Raw genomic sequence first — 20501 nt, forward strand, 5'->3', positions numbered from 1 at the left:
TTGTTGACGTGTCAACTGACGTATTCCAAACAAATGGCTGCTTCACTGTCTCTGGAAGCCAGTTTTGGTTCATCTTACTCTAAACCATTGAACTGGTGTGTGACTCTGTGTGTGACAATTCAAGACAAAGGGGTTCTGAATCTGAGAGAGAGTGCAGGAACGTGGGAGGATTTGGAGTTAATGAGAGAGTAAGGTGGAAATAATGTATATGTGCTTTTAAAAATTAAGAAATTAAAACTGTTTTGCGGACATGTGTTGCCTTTATAAATGTTTTGTATTAAGCCTTTTAATTGAAGCATAGTGTCTATATACAGAAACACTTGACCATAAGTTAGTAGCTATCTACGAGCTGAGTACATCAGTGAGCACTCTTCTCAAATCGAAAAACAGATGTTTCCAATATCCTCACAGCAACTCCAGCACCCTGAAACTCACTACTTGATAATTTCTTAGCGATTTTAATGCCAGTAGTGTGTAGAGATCATACATGAACATTATGGACATTGTACTTACATATGTATCAATCATTGAGTTCTTTTGAGAACATTCTCCTATAAATGAAGTATAAGAAATTCCAGATGTTTAACTGAATAAAGTGCTTATAAATGACCTTTGCAAATAAAAACTACATCGTGGAATGCACATGTTAGCAATTATTTCGAAGTCTCTGACTCAGTGAGTGAGCCCACTCTGAATCCTCTCTGCACTCTCTCTATCTCCTTTGCTCCTCTTCCTTGCTACAAAACCATCCAGCACACCCTGAACAGAGCCTCACATAGCCGTGGCCTTGCAACCCACAGACTCTAACAGACTGTAACTCAGGGTGCCTTGTACAATGGCCCTCCCTGTCCAGCACGGTGACTGGGTTTCATCATTTTAGTTCATCCCAAGTGGTTGACTAGCTTGGGAGGTTTATAGTTTGGTTTGGACGCTCTTTCACTGCAGAGTCTGTGTTTGTCAGCTTCCCAAGCTGGTCAAGTCAGAGAGCAAATCCTCGTGAGACTGTGCACATGTGGATGAGATTTGCAAAGGCTCTCACAGTTAATGGATGTGAAAACCACAACAGCCTCTCAGCTTGGGAACTGCTTTCCGCTACGGATGTCAATTTCAACCTAGTGATTGCTCCTCTGGATTTCTCCCCATCCCTCTGAAAGCCAAGCATTTTCAAAACTGGAAGACAGCCACACATTACTGAAATCATGACTCTCAAACTTCAAATTAGTAAGGGACAATTGGTTTGATTATTCTAATTTTGAAAATGTTTTTTTCGTTATTATATTTAGTGAATTGAAAGAAAGACAGATAAGAGACTGATCATTATAAACAACTAATTTTTTTCTCTTAAATAAAAGTTCGTTTTACTTGGCCACTCCTGGTCTATGGGGTTGTGTGGAGGAGGATAGTTTACATGTACACAGCTGAGGAACCTTTAAAAGAACACAGACTCCCTGCACACACTGAAAGGAAAGATCTTCAAATGTCACTATTTTTAAAGCCCACTATAGGAAATTTGTTTAATATATTTTTGTCTATTTTATGTGTATGAGTGTTTGCCTGCATGTGTGCATATGTACTACAAGTGTGTAGTGCCTTCAGAGACCAGAAGAGGACTTTAGCTCCCCTGGAACTGGAATTACAAACAGTTGTGAGCCACCAGCTCCTTGCTGGGAGCTGAACCCTGGTCCTCCGTAAGAATAACAAGTCCTTTTAAACAATGTGCTGTTTCTCCAGCTCCTAACATAGGTTATCCTTGATGTCAAGGATGGATTGGTAGGTTTATGCACACACAATACATATTTAATTATTCTATTTTCATTGATAAACATTGTTGATATATACTTTATATAGCACAATGATTTGGTCCATGTGAACTGCATGGGATGAACAAAGCAGCACCGTTATCATTCCTATAGCCTTAAACACATTTTATTGCTCCATCTTGGAACTCTTTCGGACTCTGCTTTTTTAGTTGCTTTGAAAGATCTCATGAACTGTTTTAGACTGTGTTAACCCCAACTGTGCTATACCTTTTAAGGTAATGTAGGAATTAGAAAAGAATTGCAATGGATAAGAAGCAGATTCATTTTTTTTTAAACCCACATGGTCATCTGTTCTCTGTAGTTTATGGCAGGCATCTTCATTGTCACTATTAACATTTGGGATGAAGAAGGCAAATACTCTGGACTGTGTAACTTGGAACTCTGAGCACAAAATCAAGCCTAAATGCCCTTGTGTGAAATATTTAGATTCTCTTTCCTATTGAGATGGTTTTCTTGTCACTTCACCCAACTGACATCCTTTTGGGACTCATTTTTAATTGTTGCTCCCCCAATTTTTCTGAATGCAACTGGATTGATGTCTAGTGAGACCATTCTTGCTGCAGGGCTGCTGGAGCAAAGATGTTAATGATGCAGTGGAGAGGGAGGTGTTTAAACTCATTACAGGGTTTCATTTGTCACAAAGGATGTCAGAATTTACATGCAATACTCAGTGTGCCAATCTCATAGTTTTTCTTCATAGATACCATATTGCACAATGGGATAAATGGTATCTTCACGTCCCATGTACTTTGTTCTTGCCTTTTTTTCATGGTGAAATCTTTACTATTATTTTGGATGGTTGGAATTCTTCTTGTTTTTTTTAATAAGAAACAAACTTATTTTCAGCAAGCATTTTGTTTATCAGTTCTGACCTGTTTATAGGTGATGACTATTTCAGAGAAAGCTCATTCACCTGCAGAGTTGGTTCAACGGTTAAGAGCTGGGGGTGCTCTTATGAAGGATCAGGGTTCAGTTTCCGGGGCCATGCTGCAGCTTACCACTCTCTGTAGCTCTAGTCCAGGGGACCTGATGTCCTTTTTTGACCTCCTTGGACACTAGTGACATAAGCAGGACACATCCATGACAGCAAGGCTCATACATAGAAAATCAACATAAACAAGTCTTAAGAACAGTAATCCACTAATCAAAAAATGATAGCATTATGGTTTATGTTCCCGTCTTCCTGCATGTTTGCCCCATGAATTTCGGTTTGCTGCCACTGAGGGCTCTTTTCTCTGGCTTCTTACAGCTCTGTGGGGTCCATGATTTTACTTTTCTATCATGATTAACTTTCAGATTCCCACATTATCTCTTCTTCTGCTATCTCAGTCACTTACGTGTATCTATGAAATCCTTTCCTTCCTCTTGGCTATTAATGAGCTGATGAAAGGAGCAAGTACACCAACTTTAAGGTTGCTGCCAGCATAAACATGTGATCTCATCCGCAGAGTGTCACCGAGCCACAAGGCTCTGGGGATGCTCACGTGGGGGAGGGTACAGGAAAGCCTTGTACACTATCGCATCTATCGAATTGTGCAGAAGGCTTTAGAAGGGATGAGAAACACATGAACTAATGGTACAGGGTAGGAACTGTACATGTTCCCATGTTTTCCCTCCTGGCACCCTCTGCCCGCAGAGACATTTGCTGACTGTGTGGAGAAACTAACGATTGGGTTTAGCACTGACAACGTTTCGGGGTGGGGGGCAGAGGAAGCTAAAGTAGCAATTTTAGTGGTTGTGCTGGCCTAAAGCAACAGATTGGAAACTTGAGTCTGTTATTCAGGAGTATTTGCTGACTCGGGGCAGAAGACAAGAGTTGGAATTTCCCCTCTGTGAAGGCAGAGGGGAAGCTCTGACAGTTTCACACAGTTTAAGAAGGCCACCTCTACTAACGGTAGGGCAAGAACCTGAATTTTACTGATATTCTCCACATCAAGACATTTGCCAGCTTTTATAGCTGTGTAGGCAATTAGCGGGGGAGCTGAGTTGGGGACCATTGATGTTTCAAACTCTATCTACTGTGGTTTTGGGGAATCATGAGCTAGAAATCTGCTGGGCTTTCTATATAAAGCAAAATAGTGTGTTAAGAACAGTTAGAAGGTGATCTATCCAAATCACATCTAAAGGAGTCCAGTACTAGGCTCAACCAATAAGGCTGGAACAGGAGAAAGAAATGGATGATGCATTTAATAAAAGTTCCATAAGAAGAAGAGAAAGGAAAGGATGCAAACATTGCTGACAAATTAAATGCCCAAACTCTTAAACCGTGCAAGTAGGCAGAATACAAAAATAGCCCCACCTATCAGGGAACTTAACTACTAAACACGGGGTTGAAAAAAGCTTGAAGCCATCAGAGCAAAGCTAAATACACAGTAAAATCAAAGGAACAAAACTGGCTAACTTTTCAACAGGACTTCTGGGAATTATAGGGCAATATAACAAAACCTTTGGTTGCCAAGGAGAGACATTCCAGTTATTTCATATGCTGTCAAGATGTCTTTCAAAGCTTAAACTGAAATAAATCATTTTTGGGAAAACACAAATTAATGCAATCCAGTAAATGAAGAGAACATTTTGGGATCAAGGCTGAACTAAAGAAAACAACCAAGGAACTTTAGTTTGTTTTATGTGGGCTATAAAGAAAAAGGTTAAGGAGAAAAGGCAGGAGAGGATAAAGAACCAGGTGAGAAGAAATATGCTGGGAAGTATAAATAAATATTCATACAAACAGTCACTATTTTATTTAGAATTAAATGATTAGATCGAAATTAGATGTAGAACTAAAACCTCACAACAACTATAATGTGAAAATGAAATATGGAGAAATAGCGCTTAAAGGTCAGAATATTTATCAGCATTGGGAAATCAATGACTCCTTCTGTAATTATTCCTGTGGCCCTTCTAAATCTGTACAGCTAATTTCCATCACTAAAGCCCTTCTAAGAGATGAGCTTGGTTTGCATTGACAAGTGCCGTGGTTCTTTTCATCTCGTAGTTACTCTGAAAGAGCAGACAGGGGCGTCTGCTAGTCCTCAGATGTGGCAGAGGGAAAAGAATGGCCCTCTCCACAGAAGGCAGCTATGAGGTGTGTGCTCAGAGAAACGACCAGTGTTGGATCCAGACCTGTCCACAGCTGACGCTGGCATTCCCGACGCACTTTCCAGACTCTTCTTGTTTGTTTTTCATATCTGCGTGTTACCACAGCGTGGATAGTTGTTGATGTCAGCTGTCATACATTCTCAGAGTGGCTTGAGTGGGCTGCTCCAACCTGAGAGTGATTAATAGGTGACCCCGAACACATGACCTCAGCAATGCTTAGGTTGTTTTCATCCCAAAGGGAACATGCCAAATTTCCTGGTGATGGTCCATCTAACTTTGTCGACGTTCCTATGTTTTGCTTTTTCCATCTATCTGGAACTTAAGGGTCTAGATATTTCCTGTGAATACTGAAAAACAAATCAGAGAGGGAGGATATTTCACAGAGCTTCTCCAGCCCAGTAATCAGGCAGATGAGGCCACTCGCCACTATCTCGTGAATTCTCTTTTGATGTCACTTCTAGTCATCCCACGTGCACTTTTTTAAATGTTCATTATTATTTTGTTGTGCATGGGTCTGTGTGCATGTGTGTGTGTGTGTGTGTGTGTGTGTGTGTGTGTGCGCGCATGCACATGCGTGCATGCACATGCCATGGTCATAGCTGGTGGTTGGAGGAGGAGTTGGTTTCCTTCTATTATGCAAGTTCTAACTTAGGTCAACAGGCTTGGTGACAACTATTTTCACCCACTGGAATATCTCACTGGCTCTCCTCTTACACTTTTAAAAAATTTTAATTTTTAAAACTTTAAACATTTTTTTGAGAATTTCATACACGAGTACTGTGTTTATATTATCATTCCCGGTCCTCCTTCTCCCTCCTCCCATACCCCTCTATACCCTCTCAAATTATTGACATATATATGTATATATATACATATATATGTCAATATGCCTTTCTTAGTTCATTTAGCATTGTTAGCATGTACATGCATTTTGGGATTGGATAATCTGTCTGAGGGCTCATCCCTGGATAAGACTGACTTTCCCTCTCCCATCGGTCATTGATTGTAGATTGTCATGTATGGATGGGAAGCTCATGAGATTTCCCTCACCTGCTTTAGCAGGTTGACTGGTGTTGTTATCTCGGGTCATGTTTAGGTGGCCATGCTGTTCAGAGGACCTGGGCGAAACTGCATCTTCCGTAAAAGACAGGGAAGTTCTTGTACATTCTATAGCACTGGAACAGGAGCTGGCTTGACTTTATTTCGTAATATCATTATCCCAGGAATCAAGTATATCTCACTTCATTAGATAGTGGTGTGCTTTAATTTTGATTAGGAAAAAAAAACAGTATTTATAAGGAGTCAGGATGTCTGGATAGCATAGTTTAAAAACTCTGAGTTTGAGCAAGGCATGGTGGTACATGCCTGTAATCCCAGGGGATTTAGGGCTTTGGGTCAGTTTGGGTTATAAAGTGAGATCTTGTCCCAAGCAAATAAAAAAAAAACTTGTTTGGATTGTCAAATGAAGATCTTGTTTGTCTCAGATGGTCCTGACCATAAATAAAAACAAACTGTTTTAATGTTATAAACACAACTCTAAAACCAGAACTACAAAACTAATTGCAATATGACCAGAGGCAACGAAACTTTAGGAAAATAATTTTAATAATTAAGTTCTTGATTTTTAATTCTGCTCCAGTAATAAGAAAATAATTTTCCATATATTTAGTTTTCTTTCTATAAATGAAAATTACATTATTCAGTGCTGTTTATGACATATACATCTCACAGTGCTGACACTTGAGTCTATGTCTTGGATGTGACAAATGACACCCAGCGTTTTCAGCATCATCTGTTGTGAGTGTCTCCAGTGTGTTTCTTAGTAAACTCTAAGTCTGGCTTAAGCAACGGCAGTGGGGCTGAGTGTGTGACCTGAGACTGGGCTGAGGTGCAAGAAGACTTCTTTATCCTTGAAAGAGAAGGGTGAAAAAGAGAGGTTTGGACCAATGAGTTTCGTGACCCCAAAGGGAGATGAGAATTAGTTTCAGATTCATCAACACATGTTCAGAATGAGAATGCTGGGAAAATCAAAACCCACTGACTTCACTTAAAAATGGCAGCTGCAAAATTCTGTTCTTTGGTACTTAATACAGGATCTCGCTGTGTAGACAAGACTGGGCTCAAACTCACAGAAATCTGCCCATTTCTGCCTCCAGAGGGCTGGGATTAAAGGCCATGTGTCCTGGAATGAGAGGGACATGTTCTTTCAAGAACTAACCATTTAATGAATATACAGTCATGATGAATAATTCTAACAATGACTTATAAACTCGTGAACAACCAGAAGCAGTAGCAGTAGATTGAGAGGCGAGTTCTCCTTCTTCTGCTTCTTCTTCTTCTTCTTCTTCTTCTTCTTCTTCTTCTTCTTCTTCTTCTTCTTCTTCTTCTTCTTCTTCTTCTTCTTCTTCTTCTCTTCTTCTCTTCCTCCTCCTCCTCATCTTCCTTCTTTTAAAGGGTTCCCTTTTCCTGATGTTTGGACGCATCTGCAGCAGACAGGTTGGTCTGTGACCTGATATTTGTTTGACGAGGAACACAGAAGGTCTGCAGATGAAAACAGGGAAGCACTGTGTTAAACAGAGGTGGGCAGATTGCAAGTTTTTTCAATAGTCAGTCAATCTAAAACTATGCACGCAGGACCATGCCAAATAAGCCCCAGTTTTTATTTTCATGCACTATTCAATTGGTAAAGTTTCTCATCCCCCTGTTTCCTTTAGTTTTAGTAAAGAAATCAAATCACGTGGATTAGCAAACCATATGGAAGTAACAGTTTTCTTCAAAAAAATGTGTGGCTCATTTTGAAGAAAATGTTTGCCATTAATGCTAATTTTTCCCCTCTAATGTTCTATCTGGTTCAAGTAGTGAATTTTTTTTTTGTTTGGTAAGTTTATTTCAGCTGTGCCAAAATCTGACATCTGCAGTTCTGAGTATATGCTAAATTGAGAAAAACCAAGTGTTCTTCTAATTAAGGGTGACTTCAGACCTATAAACACAACAGTGAAGTCAGTTTTCTCCTTCTTCCCAGGAATGGATGCTCACTCAAGCCAGTAGTAGTTCATGAGTTCGAATGTGGCAACTGGGATTTACTGGGTGTCTTCCAACACTTAGAAATCTCTGTTCCCTCCCCAGTATCCTCTCTCACTCCACTCCAGATATTTTTATCTGTCTTATGCCAAACCTTGTAAGAAGTCACTATCCGGATCTGTAAGAGTCGTGAAGCATTATCTGTCACCCGACAAATCTTTTAGTGTCTTCCAGTTGTGATAGGAAAATCAATTAATAGGTGAGATCATGGGTAAAATGTGCTTTTGGAATAAGAAGATCAAAGAAATTGAGGAATGATGGAAAACATGCTAAGGAAGGCGGCTCCTTGGCTGGCACTTAAAAGAGATGTTAGTCACATGAAAAGGGGGAGTTCTCTGTGAGGTGTACAGATGCGGGTGGTGGTGTGAGGTTGGGTATTGTTGAATAGGGTTTTCTAAGTGAATGTTCATCTTAAACACAATATAGAAGACACAAGGCGAAGACTATCTTAAGCTCTTCACTGTAGTTTTGGAAGAACTAAATAGATGGAGTGGAAAATGTTCAAGAGATAGGACTGATGAGGAGGGGCCAAAATAATAGTTTGGCTTTAATCTTGAAGTTGTGGGGTGACTTTAAGTGACTTTAAGAGTAACATTACATTACTCTTAAATAATAAACTGATAGCAGGGAACAAAAGGTAGAGACCTGGGGTATACACAGTAATTCATGTAAGAAATTATGGTGGGAAAATATCATGAGATAAGTGTTGCAGAACACTTTCACTGATAGTTTCTAAGACAAAATGCACTGTTTTTTTTTGTAACACATAATTTAGATTCCTCTTCACCCAAACATCCTAGGAAACCAACTTAATCCTTGTACTCTTCATTGAACCCATGTAGCCATTCTTGGCTTCTGTTCTGAATATGCCCACTGGAACTCGCCATGACATCTGCGCTGCAGTAGTCAGTAAGCATTCTTCCACCACCATGGCTGTTCTTCTTGTCCCATCTTTGGTTGACACATTCAACCCCTCTGCTCTTCTTGAGCTTATGTGTATCTCTCTACTGTCACCTCTGCAGCAATGGCCACCCTATCTCCATTCTAGTTGACCTGCTAAGGTGATTCTTATTCTCATCTAATAAAGTGTTCATGTGGCAATATGCATATAAGAGAAATTTTCTACTCTAGTTGAAATACCTTCTATACTGCTATCCTACTGTGTTCAAAGGTTTATCTGATGGATCCATCCGCACAATAGTAAATATTCCCTGAGTTCATAAGGGCATGAGTCCTACTCATGAGGACGCTATTCTCACAAGCTAATTACCTTCCCAGGGTTCTTATTGTCACTTCACTGAAGATTAGGATTATTTATGAATCTGGGACAAAAGCATTCAAAATAAGGTAAGAAACAATAGTGCCCTATGCCCTATGTATGAACATGCTTATGTATATTCCAGCTTTTGATAATATAGATTTAGCCATTTGAAAATGTGATTGCCTGCAGTAATTGGGTCAAAGTGCAAACATGTGACTCATAAACAATCAATCACTTTCTTTCTCTTTCTTAGCATTCAGCTTCCCTTCTGCCTGGGTAACGTATAGATTGTCAGTAGCCACCATATTATGTAGACACCCAAACAAGGGTAACAACCTCCTGCCAAAATCCCAAAACAACAATACAAAACTAATACAGCAGAATAGACATTTTTATATAGTCCTGAGCCACATCCCTAAATTGTGGTTTGTGGTTAATTCTTGAAATGTGCAAGTTACTTGATTTATTTGCTAGTATATAAACAAAGCATTGAATTATTCTTTTCCCAAGCTTAATAAGATTTAGTTTTGTGTTGCTTGCAGACTAATAGATTCTGGCTAATAAACACATGACTAGAAAAACAGGAAAATATAGCTAAAAATAATGAGTCATAGTCAGTTATTGATGTGCGCATATAACATTTGAAACGCTTCCTCCGGCCTATTCCCATCTATTCATTACGCTGAGAGAAATGCTATACTGAGTTATGTTGTAGCATTCTACACTCTGTGTCTATTCATTTGTCAGTACTCTGCATGGATCTGGCAAGCCTGCTCTAGGATAAATGGTAATTGCCACATTTGGATAATAAAACCCAGCAGGTTTACGAGTTATCCATGGCCTGCCTGTCTTTGTAAGTGGTGCTGTTATAGTGAAGTCAGCTACACAACGAGACAATCCTTTTTGTCAAGCACAATTGTTCATTAGCGATAGGCCCCAAAGAGCTAAATAACCATTAGCATGACAAAGAGAGGAGCAACCTGCAGTGACTTCTAGCCAACATTCTTGTTAAGTGGGAAGGCCCCAGAGAATACTTAAAACCACGTTCAATCCAATCAATGTCATTATGGCAGGAAGCAAAGCCTGTATTATTTACATTTCTGATGGATCTTTACAAAATAGCTGACAAGCGCAAGGGACGGACGGATGGGAGGAAGGATTCAGTCCCGCTAGTCATAGCGGCAAGGCAGGGCAGAGTCGCTCCATCCATAATGGCGGTGCACACAGCTGTTGCTGTTACATTCTGGTGGAATTAGAGGCAGCCATAGCTTCATGTCCTGTCTTTAGTAATCTTATCAGCAGCTGGGTCACTTCCTAAAAGTTCCACAGCCTTTAAAATAGCAGCAAACCCAGGGAAGGGATCTTTAAACTTGAGTCTATGGAAGGCATTTGCTATTCAGACCATGGGAGAGCTAGTGAAGTCAGCATCCGACAGTGGCTGGCCAACAGGGAGAAACTTTGAAGGAAGGAGAGCATAATGTTAACTCTCAGGCATTCTCTTGTGACTAATAACCACCAACAGATGTGCACAGATGAACAGCAGCTTGGGAGGTTTCTCAAGCTGTCTTTCCCTCCAAATGGGTTGTTTATAGCCTTATTGTTCTAGAATGACTCTTGAAGATGACAAGGAGCATTGCTGCCTGAGCAACTGGAAACTGCCATCTTGTTTTGGAAAAGCAGTTCAAAGCATTTAATAAACTTGTCGGAGAAGCAAATGAATGTGTTCCAACTACCCTTTGTCAAATACGATCTAGCTGAACTATGTTTTATTGGGAACTACAAAAATAGAAATTAAAAAGTATGGCATTTAAAAACCTTTAATTTCATAGAAACAGTGGGCAGGAATGTGTAGTTTTGTGTTTACTGAGGAGTAAATTCAGGAGCTAGGCGTGGTTGACTACAGTGTGCTGACAAGCGCTGCCAGGAAACACTGTCAGGTAAGAAGAGTGTGAAATTGGAACTGAGGCATACAAGCTGACAGACCAATATGAGACAAGAAGAAGCCTGGTAACTTGCTTTGAGGCACAGTCAAGAGATCAGGAGTGATGTAGGCTGTGCCGCACACACATCTTGAGGCTTGACATGGGGCTAGTTTAAAATCACAAAGATACAAAGCACCGTAATTAGTGAGAGCAAAGGGTAGCTTCACAGAGAATCAGGGAAGGAGATTAAGTGGGTTGGAGGTGTTGAGAACCAGACAGATCCAAGGCTCTCTCAGAGGCCCTGATGAAAGGCCAGAAAGGCACAGGGTTGTGTCCCCGGCTCAGGAGCAGACTTGGCAAGGCCAGGCGGGGCCTGGAGCCAGAGCTTCAAAGGAATGAAGCTTTCAGTTCCTGGGAACTTGGCCTTTCTCTGTGAAGAGGCTGGGGTTATCATTCCCAAGGCTGCTGTGTTGCTTGGTCTGTAATGCTCTTGAGATCTCACGGGTTCCCTTAGTGCAACACAGCTTGACAAGCCTACTGCAGACAGTCTCATCGTATGGTAGCTGCTGCTGACTCTGCCCCACTTCAACCCTGGAAATAGAACAGAAGATGCTGTACTTCTTAATAAATGTGCTTGGTGTAAGACAGCTTGTGCAAGGCCTCCTGATCTCAAGAATTTCTATCTTCTTACCTTCTGGGCTGGTCCTCTCTCTCAGGACTTGTCACTGAAGAAAGACCTGCTGGTCTCGGTCATGGAGTTGAAAACCTTTGATGTTAATGGTACCCAAGTGTTCATTACCATGCCAGACTTTTCTATCAGGTTGACGTAACATTAGACAAAACACATTAATAGTAAAAATCAACATTTATCTACCAGGATAAAGCAAGTGGAAAATGTGTCTTTCTTTTATATTGCCAGGTCAGTCGTTTCATTGAGATGACTTTGTTTCCATGTGTCTACATTGTCCATATGTGTCACACGGACCCTGAAGATTCATGAAAATAGATGCATAAGGTGTCATAAAAAATCACCAATCAACAGGCTCTAGAAACTACAGGGAAACCCTGTCTCGAAAAAACCAAAAAAAAAAAAAAAAAAAAAATCACCAATCAGGGCTCTAGAGATAGCTCAGTGGTTCAAAGAACAGACTGTTCCTTCAGAGTACCTGGTTTCAAATCCCAGCACCAACATGGGAACTCATGTAGTGGGGAGCTGCGGGCCTGCTTTTCGTCCTGCCCGGATCCCACATGGTTAGCTTATGCCCCGAAATAACAACAGACAAATTGTATTCTTTTAAATACTGCCTGGCCCATTATTTTCAGCCTCTTACTCATATCTTGACTAACCCATATCTAATAATCTGTGTAACACCACGAGTGTTGTCTTACCAGGAAAGATTCAGCATGTCTGACCTGGCGGCTGGCTTCATTGCATCTCGTTGTAGAGGCAGGGCAATTGTCTGAGCAATCTACCTATTAATTAACCAATGAAATCAACAGATTGATAGAAGACCCGCCTCCATCAAACTCACAACTGTCTGTCACTCCAGTTCCAGGGGATCCAGCACCTGCATACAGACATACATGCAGGCAAAAACACCAGTGCACATGAAATACAAACAACTTTTCAAAAATCACCAATCAAGACATTCACTTTAAAACGCTATCTGTGTAGCATCAAACCCAACAGCTGTGCTCAGTGTGATGAAATTCTTGGAGAGCGTAGCTGCCTGAAGCCCTTGGTTTTGCTTAGCTTGTCCACAGGAGTTGATTAACCTCTACATCTTCAGCAACTGATCTTATTGACTCAAAAAAGAGATGAGTTTGCATTTCCCAAAACTGCATCCTCCTTTCCAGATACTTCAAGACTGCTTCTCCTGGTTCACATTTGCATTCGCTATAGGTCTGTGATGCTGGCGGGGTACATCAATGCTGGAGCGAAGTCCTCTGGGCTTCTGAACCAAGGTCACATCAGTATGGAGATCTCCGTGGTGTGTTATGATGTTCAAAGCAGCATAGGAGGAAGTGGATGACCCAGCAGAGTGTCTTTCCTATTCAGATTTTGCTCTTTTGTCATGGCAGTGGCCTGCCTGACCCATGAGGATACCTCTTCCAATTTCTATTGTCACAATCTGGTCCCCTTTGGCAAAGCACGACTTCCCTGTGCCAGCATGTGCAGAAGGAGCTCAAACTCCAAAGCCATGTGCTATGTATTCAAATTTGGTTTCTTTTCTCTGCCAATCTGGATAAAAAATGTCTTTGGACAATGTCCTCTTCTCCCAAATGTAGATAAAAATTGCAGCTAACTTGAAGAATTATCAGGGGGATTCATGCAAGGTGCTTGGCAAGTCCCGTATCATCAATGTCCAAAAGATGGCATCTCTTCAGTGTTGTGATGTCTCTCTGGCTTCTGGTGCAAATGTGAATGGAGCTGAGTGAAGACTGATGGGTGGTGTGGGGAGGAGAGCCACACACAGTCTAGGATTCTGTGTTTGTTGATGGAGCAGAAGCAACAACCAAACCCAGACCTTCATGTGATGTGCCAGGAGGCTGCAAATGCTGGGTAGCAGAAAATGAAGGCCACAGTGACTGACTAACCAGGGAAATCGGAAAAAAATGAAATGGGATTTTTCTAGGGCAAATGATGTAGGAGGTTGGTGAAAAGAAATTCAAGAATGAGGCCCAGAATTGAAGCTGTCCCCTTTCTGAACTTGCAGTGAGCAAAGGCATGTTAACATCAAAAAAAAGATAGATTGCTAATAAATTCTTATCTCATCTAATCCAATCCAATGGCAGTCTTCCTTCCCTCCACTTCTCCCAGCATTGTCCCCCCTCCTTCTCCTGCAGATCCACTCAGAAGGAACACTAGCTCACTGGAGCATGGCTCTGGCAGGCCTTGCCCTTCTCCCTAATTTCCCCTTCCTTGCTAAAAGCTGTTAGATTACATTCCTAAAGCTAGCCCCCAAAGTCTGTTCCGTTATCTGGCCACTTCCTTCTCCTGAGGTTGACTACTAAGGTCCAGTTATCGAAGTACTGAAGTCCAACAATCAAAAGCCCTCTTTGGCTCACCTTAACTAGCATTCCCAATTAAAATTACACACCTCATTCTAACATGGGGTTTCCCCCTTTATCTTTATAAACTGCCAGTTTCCCCTGTGCCACATCTGTCTCCTCTCTGTTCCTCTGGGACAAATAGCCCTTCTCCCTCATCCTCTATCTCCTGTTTTTACCTCTTATTCTCTGCATAATGTCTGGCTATGGGTCGCTGCACCCAGCTCCCATCCGCTGCCAGAGGTAGCCTCTCAGATGAATCTATGAATCTATGAGTGTAGCAGGAATCGCTTTATTTATTTATTTATTTATTTATTTATTTATTTATTTATTTATTTATTGCCAGTTGTGTTTTGCTCTGCCCTAGGTCCCTGGGCTGCCCATTCTCCTGTTCTTGGCCATCCAGGTAGGGTAGGGCATTGGGTCCTTCTCATGGTGTGGGTCTCAAGTTAAATCAAACTTTGGTTGGCTGCTCTCACAAGTTCTGCACCCCAGCACATCTTGCAGGTAGGACAGATGATAAGTATAGGGTTTTGTGGCTGTGTTGGTGTTCAGGTTTCTCTTTCCATAGCCTGCAGAGTACTTTCTCACGCCAAAAAGACTAGAACATAGGGGTGAAGAATCCATGCCCTCACCAACTTGACCTCGTTACATTCAATGAGCTGTGTGGATGTTGTCTTCAGCAATGGGGTCCCACTGTCAATTTTGAGGAGTGACCCTCTTGCTTACCATCGGCCTGCATTGTTTGGGGATCTCAACAGGACTTCCTCAGCCAGCAACTCAACCGAATGTAACCTGGCTACAAAAGATGACCAGTTCAGACTCTATACCCTCCGTTACTAGGAATCCTCACTAGGGTCACCATTATAGATTCCAAGAAGTTTCTGCTGCACTAGGTGTCCTGACCACCTCCCAAACGTCCTCCAATTCCATCTATATCTCCCTGCACTCTTTCCCTCCATTCTCCTCATCTTATTCCTCCCACTTCTGTACCCACCCCAGTCCGCCACCAAATCTATTGTATGGCCCTTTCCCAGGAAGATCTATACTTCCCTCCATACACCTCCTCTTTACCTAACCTCTCTGGGTCTGTAGACTGTAGCTTGACTATCATTTGCCTTACCCATAATATCCACTTAGAAGTGAATACATACCATATTTGTCTTTCTGAGTCAAGGTTACCTCACTCAGGGTGATTTTTTTCTAGTTGCATCTATTTGCCTGCAAATATAATGATGTTACTTTTTTAATAGCAGAGTAATACTCCTTTGTATAAATGCACCACATTTTGCTTAACTATTCATTCGTTAAGGGACATCTAGGTTGTTTCCATTTTCTGGCTATTATGAAAAAAAGTCACAAAGAACATAGTTGAACAAATGTTCTTGTGGTAGAATGGGATGTCCTTTGGCTATATGCACAAGAGTGGTACAGCTGGGTCTTGAAATAGATCAATTCCCAATTTTCTGAGTAACCATATTGATTGCCACGTGGCTGTGTAAGTTTGCACTTCCACCAGCAATGGAGGAGTGTTCTCTTTGCTTCACATCTCCCCTCAAATGTCCCATGTGTTACTGATCTTAATCATTCTGTCAGGTATAAGATGGAATCTCAGAGTAGTTTTGATTTGCTTTTCCTGACGACTAAGGGCATTGAACATTTCTTTGTTTCTCAGCCACTTGAGATTCCTCTATTGAGAATTCTCTGTTTAGATATGTACTCCAGCCAGGCGGTGGTGGCCCACGCCTTTAATCCCAGCACTCGGGAGGCAGAGGCAGGCGGATCTCTGTGGGTTCGAGGCCAGCCTGGTCTACAAGAGCTAGTTCCAGGACAGGCTCTAAAAAAGCTGCAGAGAAACCCTGTCTCGAAAAACCAAAAAAAGAAAAAAAAAGAAAATAGATATGTACTCCATTTTTAAATTGGATTATTTGGGGCTTTTTGATGTACAGATTATTGAGTTATTTATATATTTTGAATTAATGAGATGTAGACTTGATGAAGATCTTTTCCCGTTCTGTAAGCTGGTGTTTTGTCCTATTGACAGTGTCTTCTGCTTTATAGACGCTTTCCAGTTTCATGAGGCCCCGTTTATTTATTGTTGGTCTTAGTGCCTGCACTATCGGTATTCTCTTCAGAAAGTTGTCTCCTGTGCCAATGGGTTCAAGGCTGTTCCCCACTTTCTCTTCTATCAGGTTTGGTGTATCTGGATTTATGATGAGGTCTTTGATCCACTCGGACTTTTGTGCAGGGTGATAAGTCGATATCTATTTAGATTCTTCTACATGCTGACATCCAGCTTGGCCAACACTGTTGAAGATGTTGTCCTTTTTCCAGTGTGTATCTCTGGATTTTTTTAAAATGAAAAATCAGGTCCATAGTTGTGTGAATTTATGTCTAGTTCTTCAATTCTGTTCCATTGATCAATGTGTCTGATACCTTGTGGTTTTTATTGCTATAGCCCTGTAGTAACAACTTGCAATCGGGGATGGTGAGACCTCCAGCAGTTCCTTCATTGGTGAGGACTGCTTAAGGTTTTTTCCCATATGAAGCTGAGAACTGTCCTGTTAAGATCTGTAAAGAGTTGTTGGAATTCTGATGGAGTTTTTGTTGAAGCTGTAGATTGCTTTTGGTAGGAAGCCCATTTTTTACTATGCTAATCTTACTGATCCATGAGAGGGGGAGATCTTTCCATTTGATATCCCTTTCAATTTCTTTTTTTAAAGACCTGAAGTTTTTTTTTATTATAAAAGTCTCTCACTTACTTATTTAGTTACCCAAAGACATTTTATGTTATTTGACACTATTTTGAAGGGTATTGTTTCTTTGATTTCTTTCTCAGTCCATTTATCATTTATACATAGGAGAGTTACTGATATTTTTGAGCTAATCTTGTATCCAGTCACTTTGCTGCAAGTGTTCATCAGCTACAGAAGTTCCTTGGTGGAACTTATAGGGTCACTTGTGTATACTATCGTATCATCTGAAAATAATGATACTTTGACTTCTTCTTTTCTAATTTGTATCTCTTGATCTCCTTCAGTTGTCTGTATTGAATTTACTAGTAGTGTGTGTGTGTGTGTGTGTGTGTGTGTGTGTGTGTGTGTGTGTGTGCCCACACAAGCACACAATGGTGCATATGGAAGTCAGAGGACAATCTTCAAGAGCTGGCTCTCTCTTTCCACCGTATGGGTCCTGGAGATTGTACTCAGGCCCTCAGACTTGCTGACAGGTGGCTTTAACTACTGAGCTCTCTTGCTGCTCCATACTCTTGTTAAGGAGGATGACACAGGTTCTTACAGTCAGGTTCACATTCGCTGCAGAGTTTGTCCTGACCTGGGCTCTCTATTCATAGGCTGTGTTGTTTGATCCAGGTAGTCCAGAGTCTGGGTAAAGCATAGATTTCAGTTCAGCTTTTTCTGTTGGGAATTTTTTTTAACACAATGTTAATTTTGTTGGCTATTATGGGTATGTGTAAATTGTTTATGTGTTCTTGATTTTATTTTAATATGTCATATATGTCTAGGAATTTATCAGTTTCACCTATTTTTTTTTAAAAAAATTAGAGTATATGTTTCCAAAGTGCTAACAAATGATTCTCTGTGTTTCATTAGGATTTATATTAACTACCCATTCTATCTCCAATTTTATTAATTTGGGTCTCTTTACTGTGATAACTAGAGATTTTTCAGTCTTGTTTATTAAAAGTAAGATCTCTATTTCCTCAATTCTGTGCATTGTCTTGTTGGCCCTTGATTCCCTTGAATTTCTTTGTTGATCTTTGATGATCCTTACTGCCTACTGCACTGGATCTTAGCTTGTTTTTGTTTACTTAGGACTTGGATGTCCATTGCTTTTTATTTCAGGTATTTCTGATTAATATAAATACTTGTAGCCTCTGAACTTCCCTCTCAGAACTACCTTGGCTATGTCCCAATAGTTCTGGGGAGATGTGTTCTTTTCATTATTATTTAGGAGCTGTTAAATTCCCTCTCTAATTTCCTCAATGACCCATTTTCCGACAATGTTCGTTCTCCATTTCTTGGTGCAGTTTCTGTAGTATTTTTTTAAATCCTGGTTTTGTTGTACTAGCCATGACTTATTAAAATAAGGGAGAGTATTTTGATGTATTGTTTTGATAAATTAAGGAAAATTCTGGATTAATTTTTAATTTAGAATTTCTTAATGCTTTCTATATTTTATGTGTATGAATGTAGACAGAGGCTGCTTGTTCATTCCCAGATGCCCAGATCCAAAATAATCATTCCTGTGTATTTGCATGCAGTGAGCACAGGCATATGTGCACAGATGCACACACATGACTAAAAACTGTTTTTTAGATGCTGGTGTCAGGTTCTGCATAAACCAGTGGGTTCCTCTTCTATGATACTCAGTTGATGCTCTGGTTACTTTCAGTTTTTTGAAGGGCATCTGGGACTCACATTACACCAAGCTCAGGAACTGTTAATTGATGTCATGTGTACTATGGCCTGTTTCTTTCATCTCGGCCTATTTTATATTATGAGTAACTGGTTGACTTTTTGCCTTTGAGGAGGATAACTTTCTAAATTTTAACAACTTAACACAGGTTTAGGGTTATAGTAGACACATTATTGATAATTCACGATTATCCCATTGTGTAACGATCTTTCATATCACATAATACCTTGAGAATTTTGAGCAACACTAATTTTATTTGATTTCCTTTATTGAGTACTTGTTAACAATAAAAAGGTAAAGAGTCCTATTCCAAAGTCGAAACTCATTTTTTAACTTAAACCTTGAGTTTTCTGAATTACCCAGTTTGAAGTAACTCTCTTTATACCTGAAAAATGGTTTTATTGAAATGTTTGAGACAAAACATGTGTATTGCAAGAAGCATATGACAAACATCTCGAGAGTATAAATCAAATGTAAAAATAACAAAATTTAGCAGGAAACCCACATTGCATGAGAAATATGTAACGCCACAGGTTGGAACGTGGTTGGTTGGTTTGCTTGTTGTGTACTGAACACCCCTTTTGACAGCCTAGCCTTCCATGGAGAGTCAACTGTATGCTTTGGGATTTTCCGTGAAGTGCGTTCCGCCTCTCTCTTCTCAAGGAGGTAAGAGCTCACAGAGCAGAGACAGCCGTAATGGTTCCGGCCACTAGGTTGATCTTCGGTTGATTCCCAAGTCAATCAGAACTCTTCTCATTGAGATAATAAAAGCCCTGCATGGTCCTATGTGTCTTTCAGTTCCTACCCCACTGGAGACTAACTACTGTTTCCCTTATGTTTCTCTTTCAGAAACAAAGGAATTATATCTGCGTTCAGACTTGCTTGATGAATCTTTTCTGCTTGTTGGCATTTCAGATTCTGAAATCAGTGTGGCTCTTACAATTCCCCCTTTAAAATCAGGTTGTTGGTTACATAAACTCTGCTGTCTGAACTCCGGATTGTCACTGAGAACGGTCTTCCCTCGATCGTCTTCTAGATCCTGAGTAGAAGGAAATGACAGCAGTTAAATAGGAGTGTGACAAAACCTCACTGGTAAGAACGGGCTGCCCGGTGCACAAATCTGTCCAAAGCCATCCTTGTTCCTTGTAATAAGATTTATTTAGATCACATTGTCTGAATACTATCTTCACTTTATTGTGAGAAAAAACATGCCTTAATTAAAGGTGTATGAAAGTATAAAACTGCTGATTTTAAGTCTCTAGAAGATTGAAGTGTGCCCGTAAGAAATTCATGATAAATCTTTTCTTTAAAAACATACAATTCAGAGGTGCAGTTGAGCCAGCCTTGAGGGCATGAGAGAAAGAGAGCTGGTGCCCCCGCATAGCCCCTGCATCAGTTGGAAGGGAGGGCCCTGCACCTCGCCTGGACCAAACGGTAGAACTGGCCCTGCTGGTTTGAGTGAGCAGTCCGGGTCTGAGGACCGGAGAGCAGGAGAACTGGCCCTGCTCCTTTCTGCAGGCTGCATTGGGTGAGTTATCCGAGGCAGTGCGGAGGAGCTCACCTGGGCAATCATGAAGAGCATAAACTGGTGGACCGATCAACCCATCTCCCGTCTAGACCCAGTACCAGAGCTATTAGTTGGTCCACCCCAACATCCACCTCATCTATGAACTGTTGGAGCAAGCGAAGGGGATGAACCTACAGATCTAAAACAGCAGTATCTCTGCTGGGTTAGAACAACAGCGGGATACCCAAGAGGAGCTCCGGAGAGAGCCCATTATATTAGTAAAGAAGCCACCAGAGGCCTTGAACCAGACCAAAGACTCATAG

General features: G+C 40.8%; 1 protein-coding gene across 4 annotated transcripts in view; it reads right to left on the reverse strand.

Moving 5' to 3' along the window:
• Positions 1-18921: 18921 nt before the first annotated feature.
• Positions 18922-20501, reverse strand: part of Postn (periostin) — a 32114-nt gene continuing 30534 nt past the window's right edge. For all 4 annotated transcript variants that reach the window (XM_038347430.2, XM_038347433.2, XM_038347431.2 and 1 more), the window contains one exon: positions 18922-19710. In XM_038347430.2, coding sequence (XP_038203358.1) covers positions 19673-19710 — 38 coding nt within the window. In that variant the 3' untranslated portion in view covers positions 18922-19672. The remainder of the gene's footprint in view (positions 19711-20501) is intronic.

The sequence above is a fragment of the Arvicola amphibius genome, chromosome 11 (assembly GCF_903992535.2).
Source record: "Arvicola amphibius chromosome 11, mArvAmp1.2, whole genome shotgun sequence".
Lineage (NCBI taxonomy): Eukaryota > Metazoa > Chordata > Mammalia > Rodentia > Cricetidae > Arvicola > Arvicola amphibius.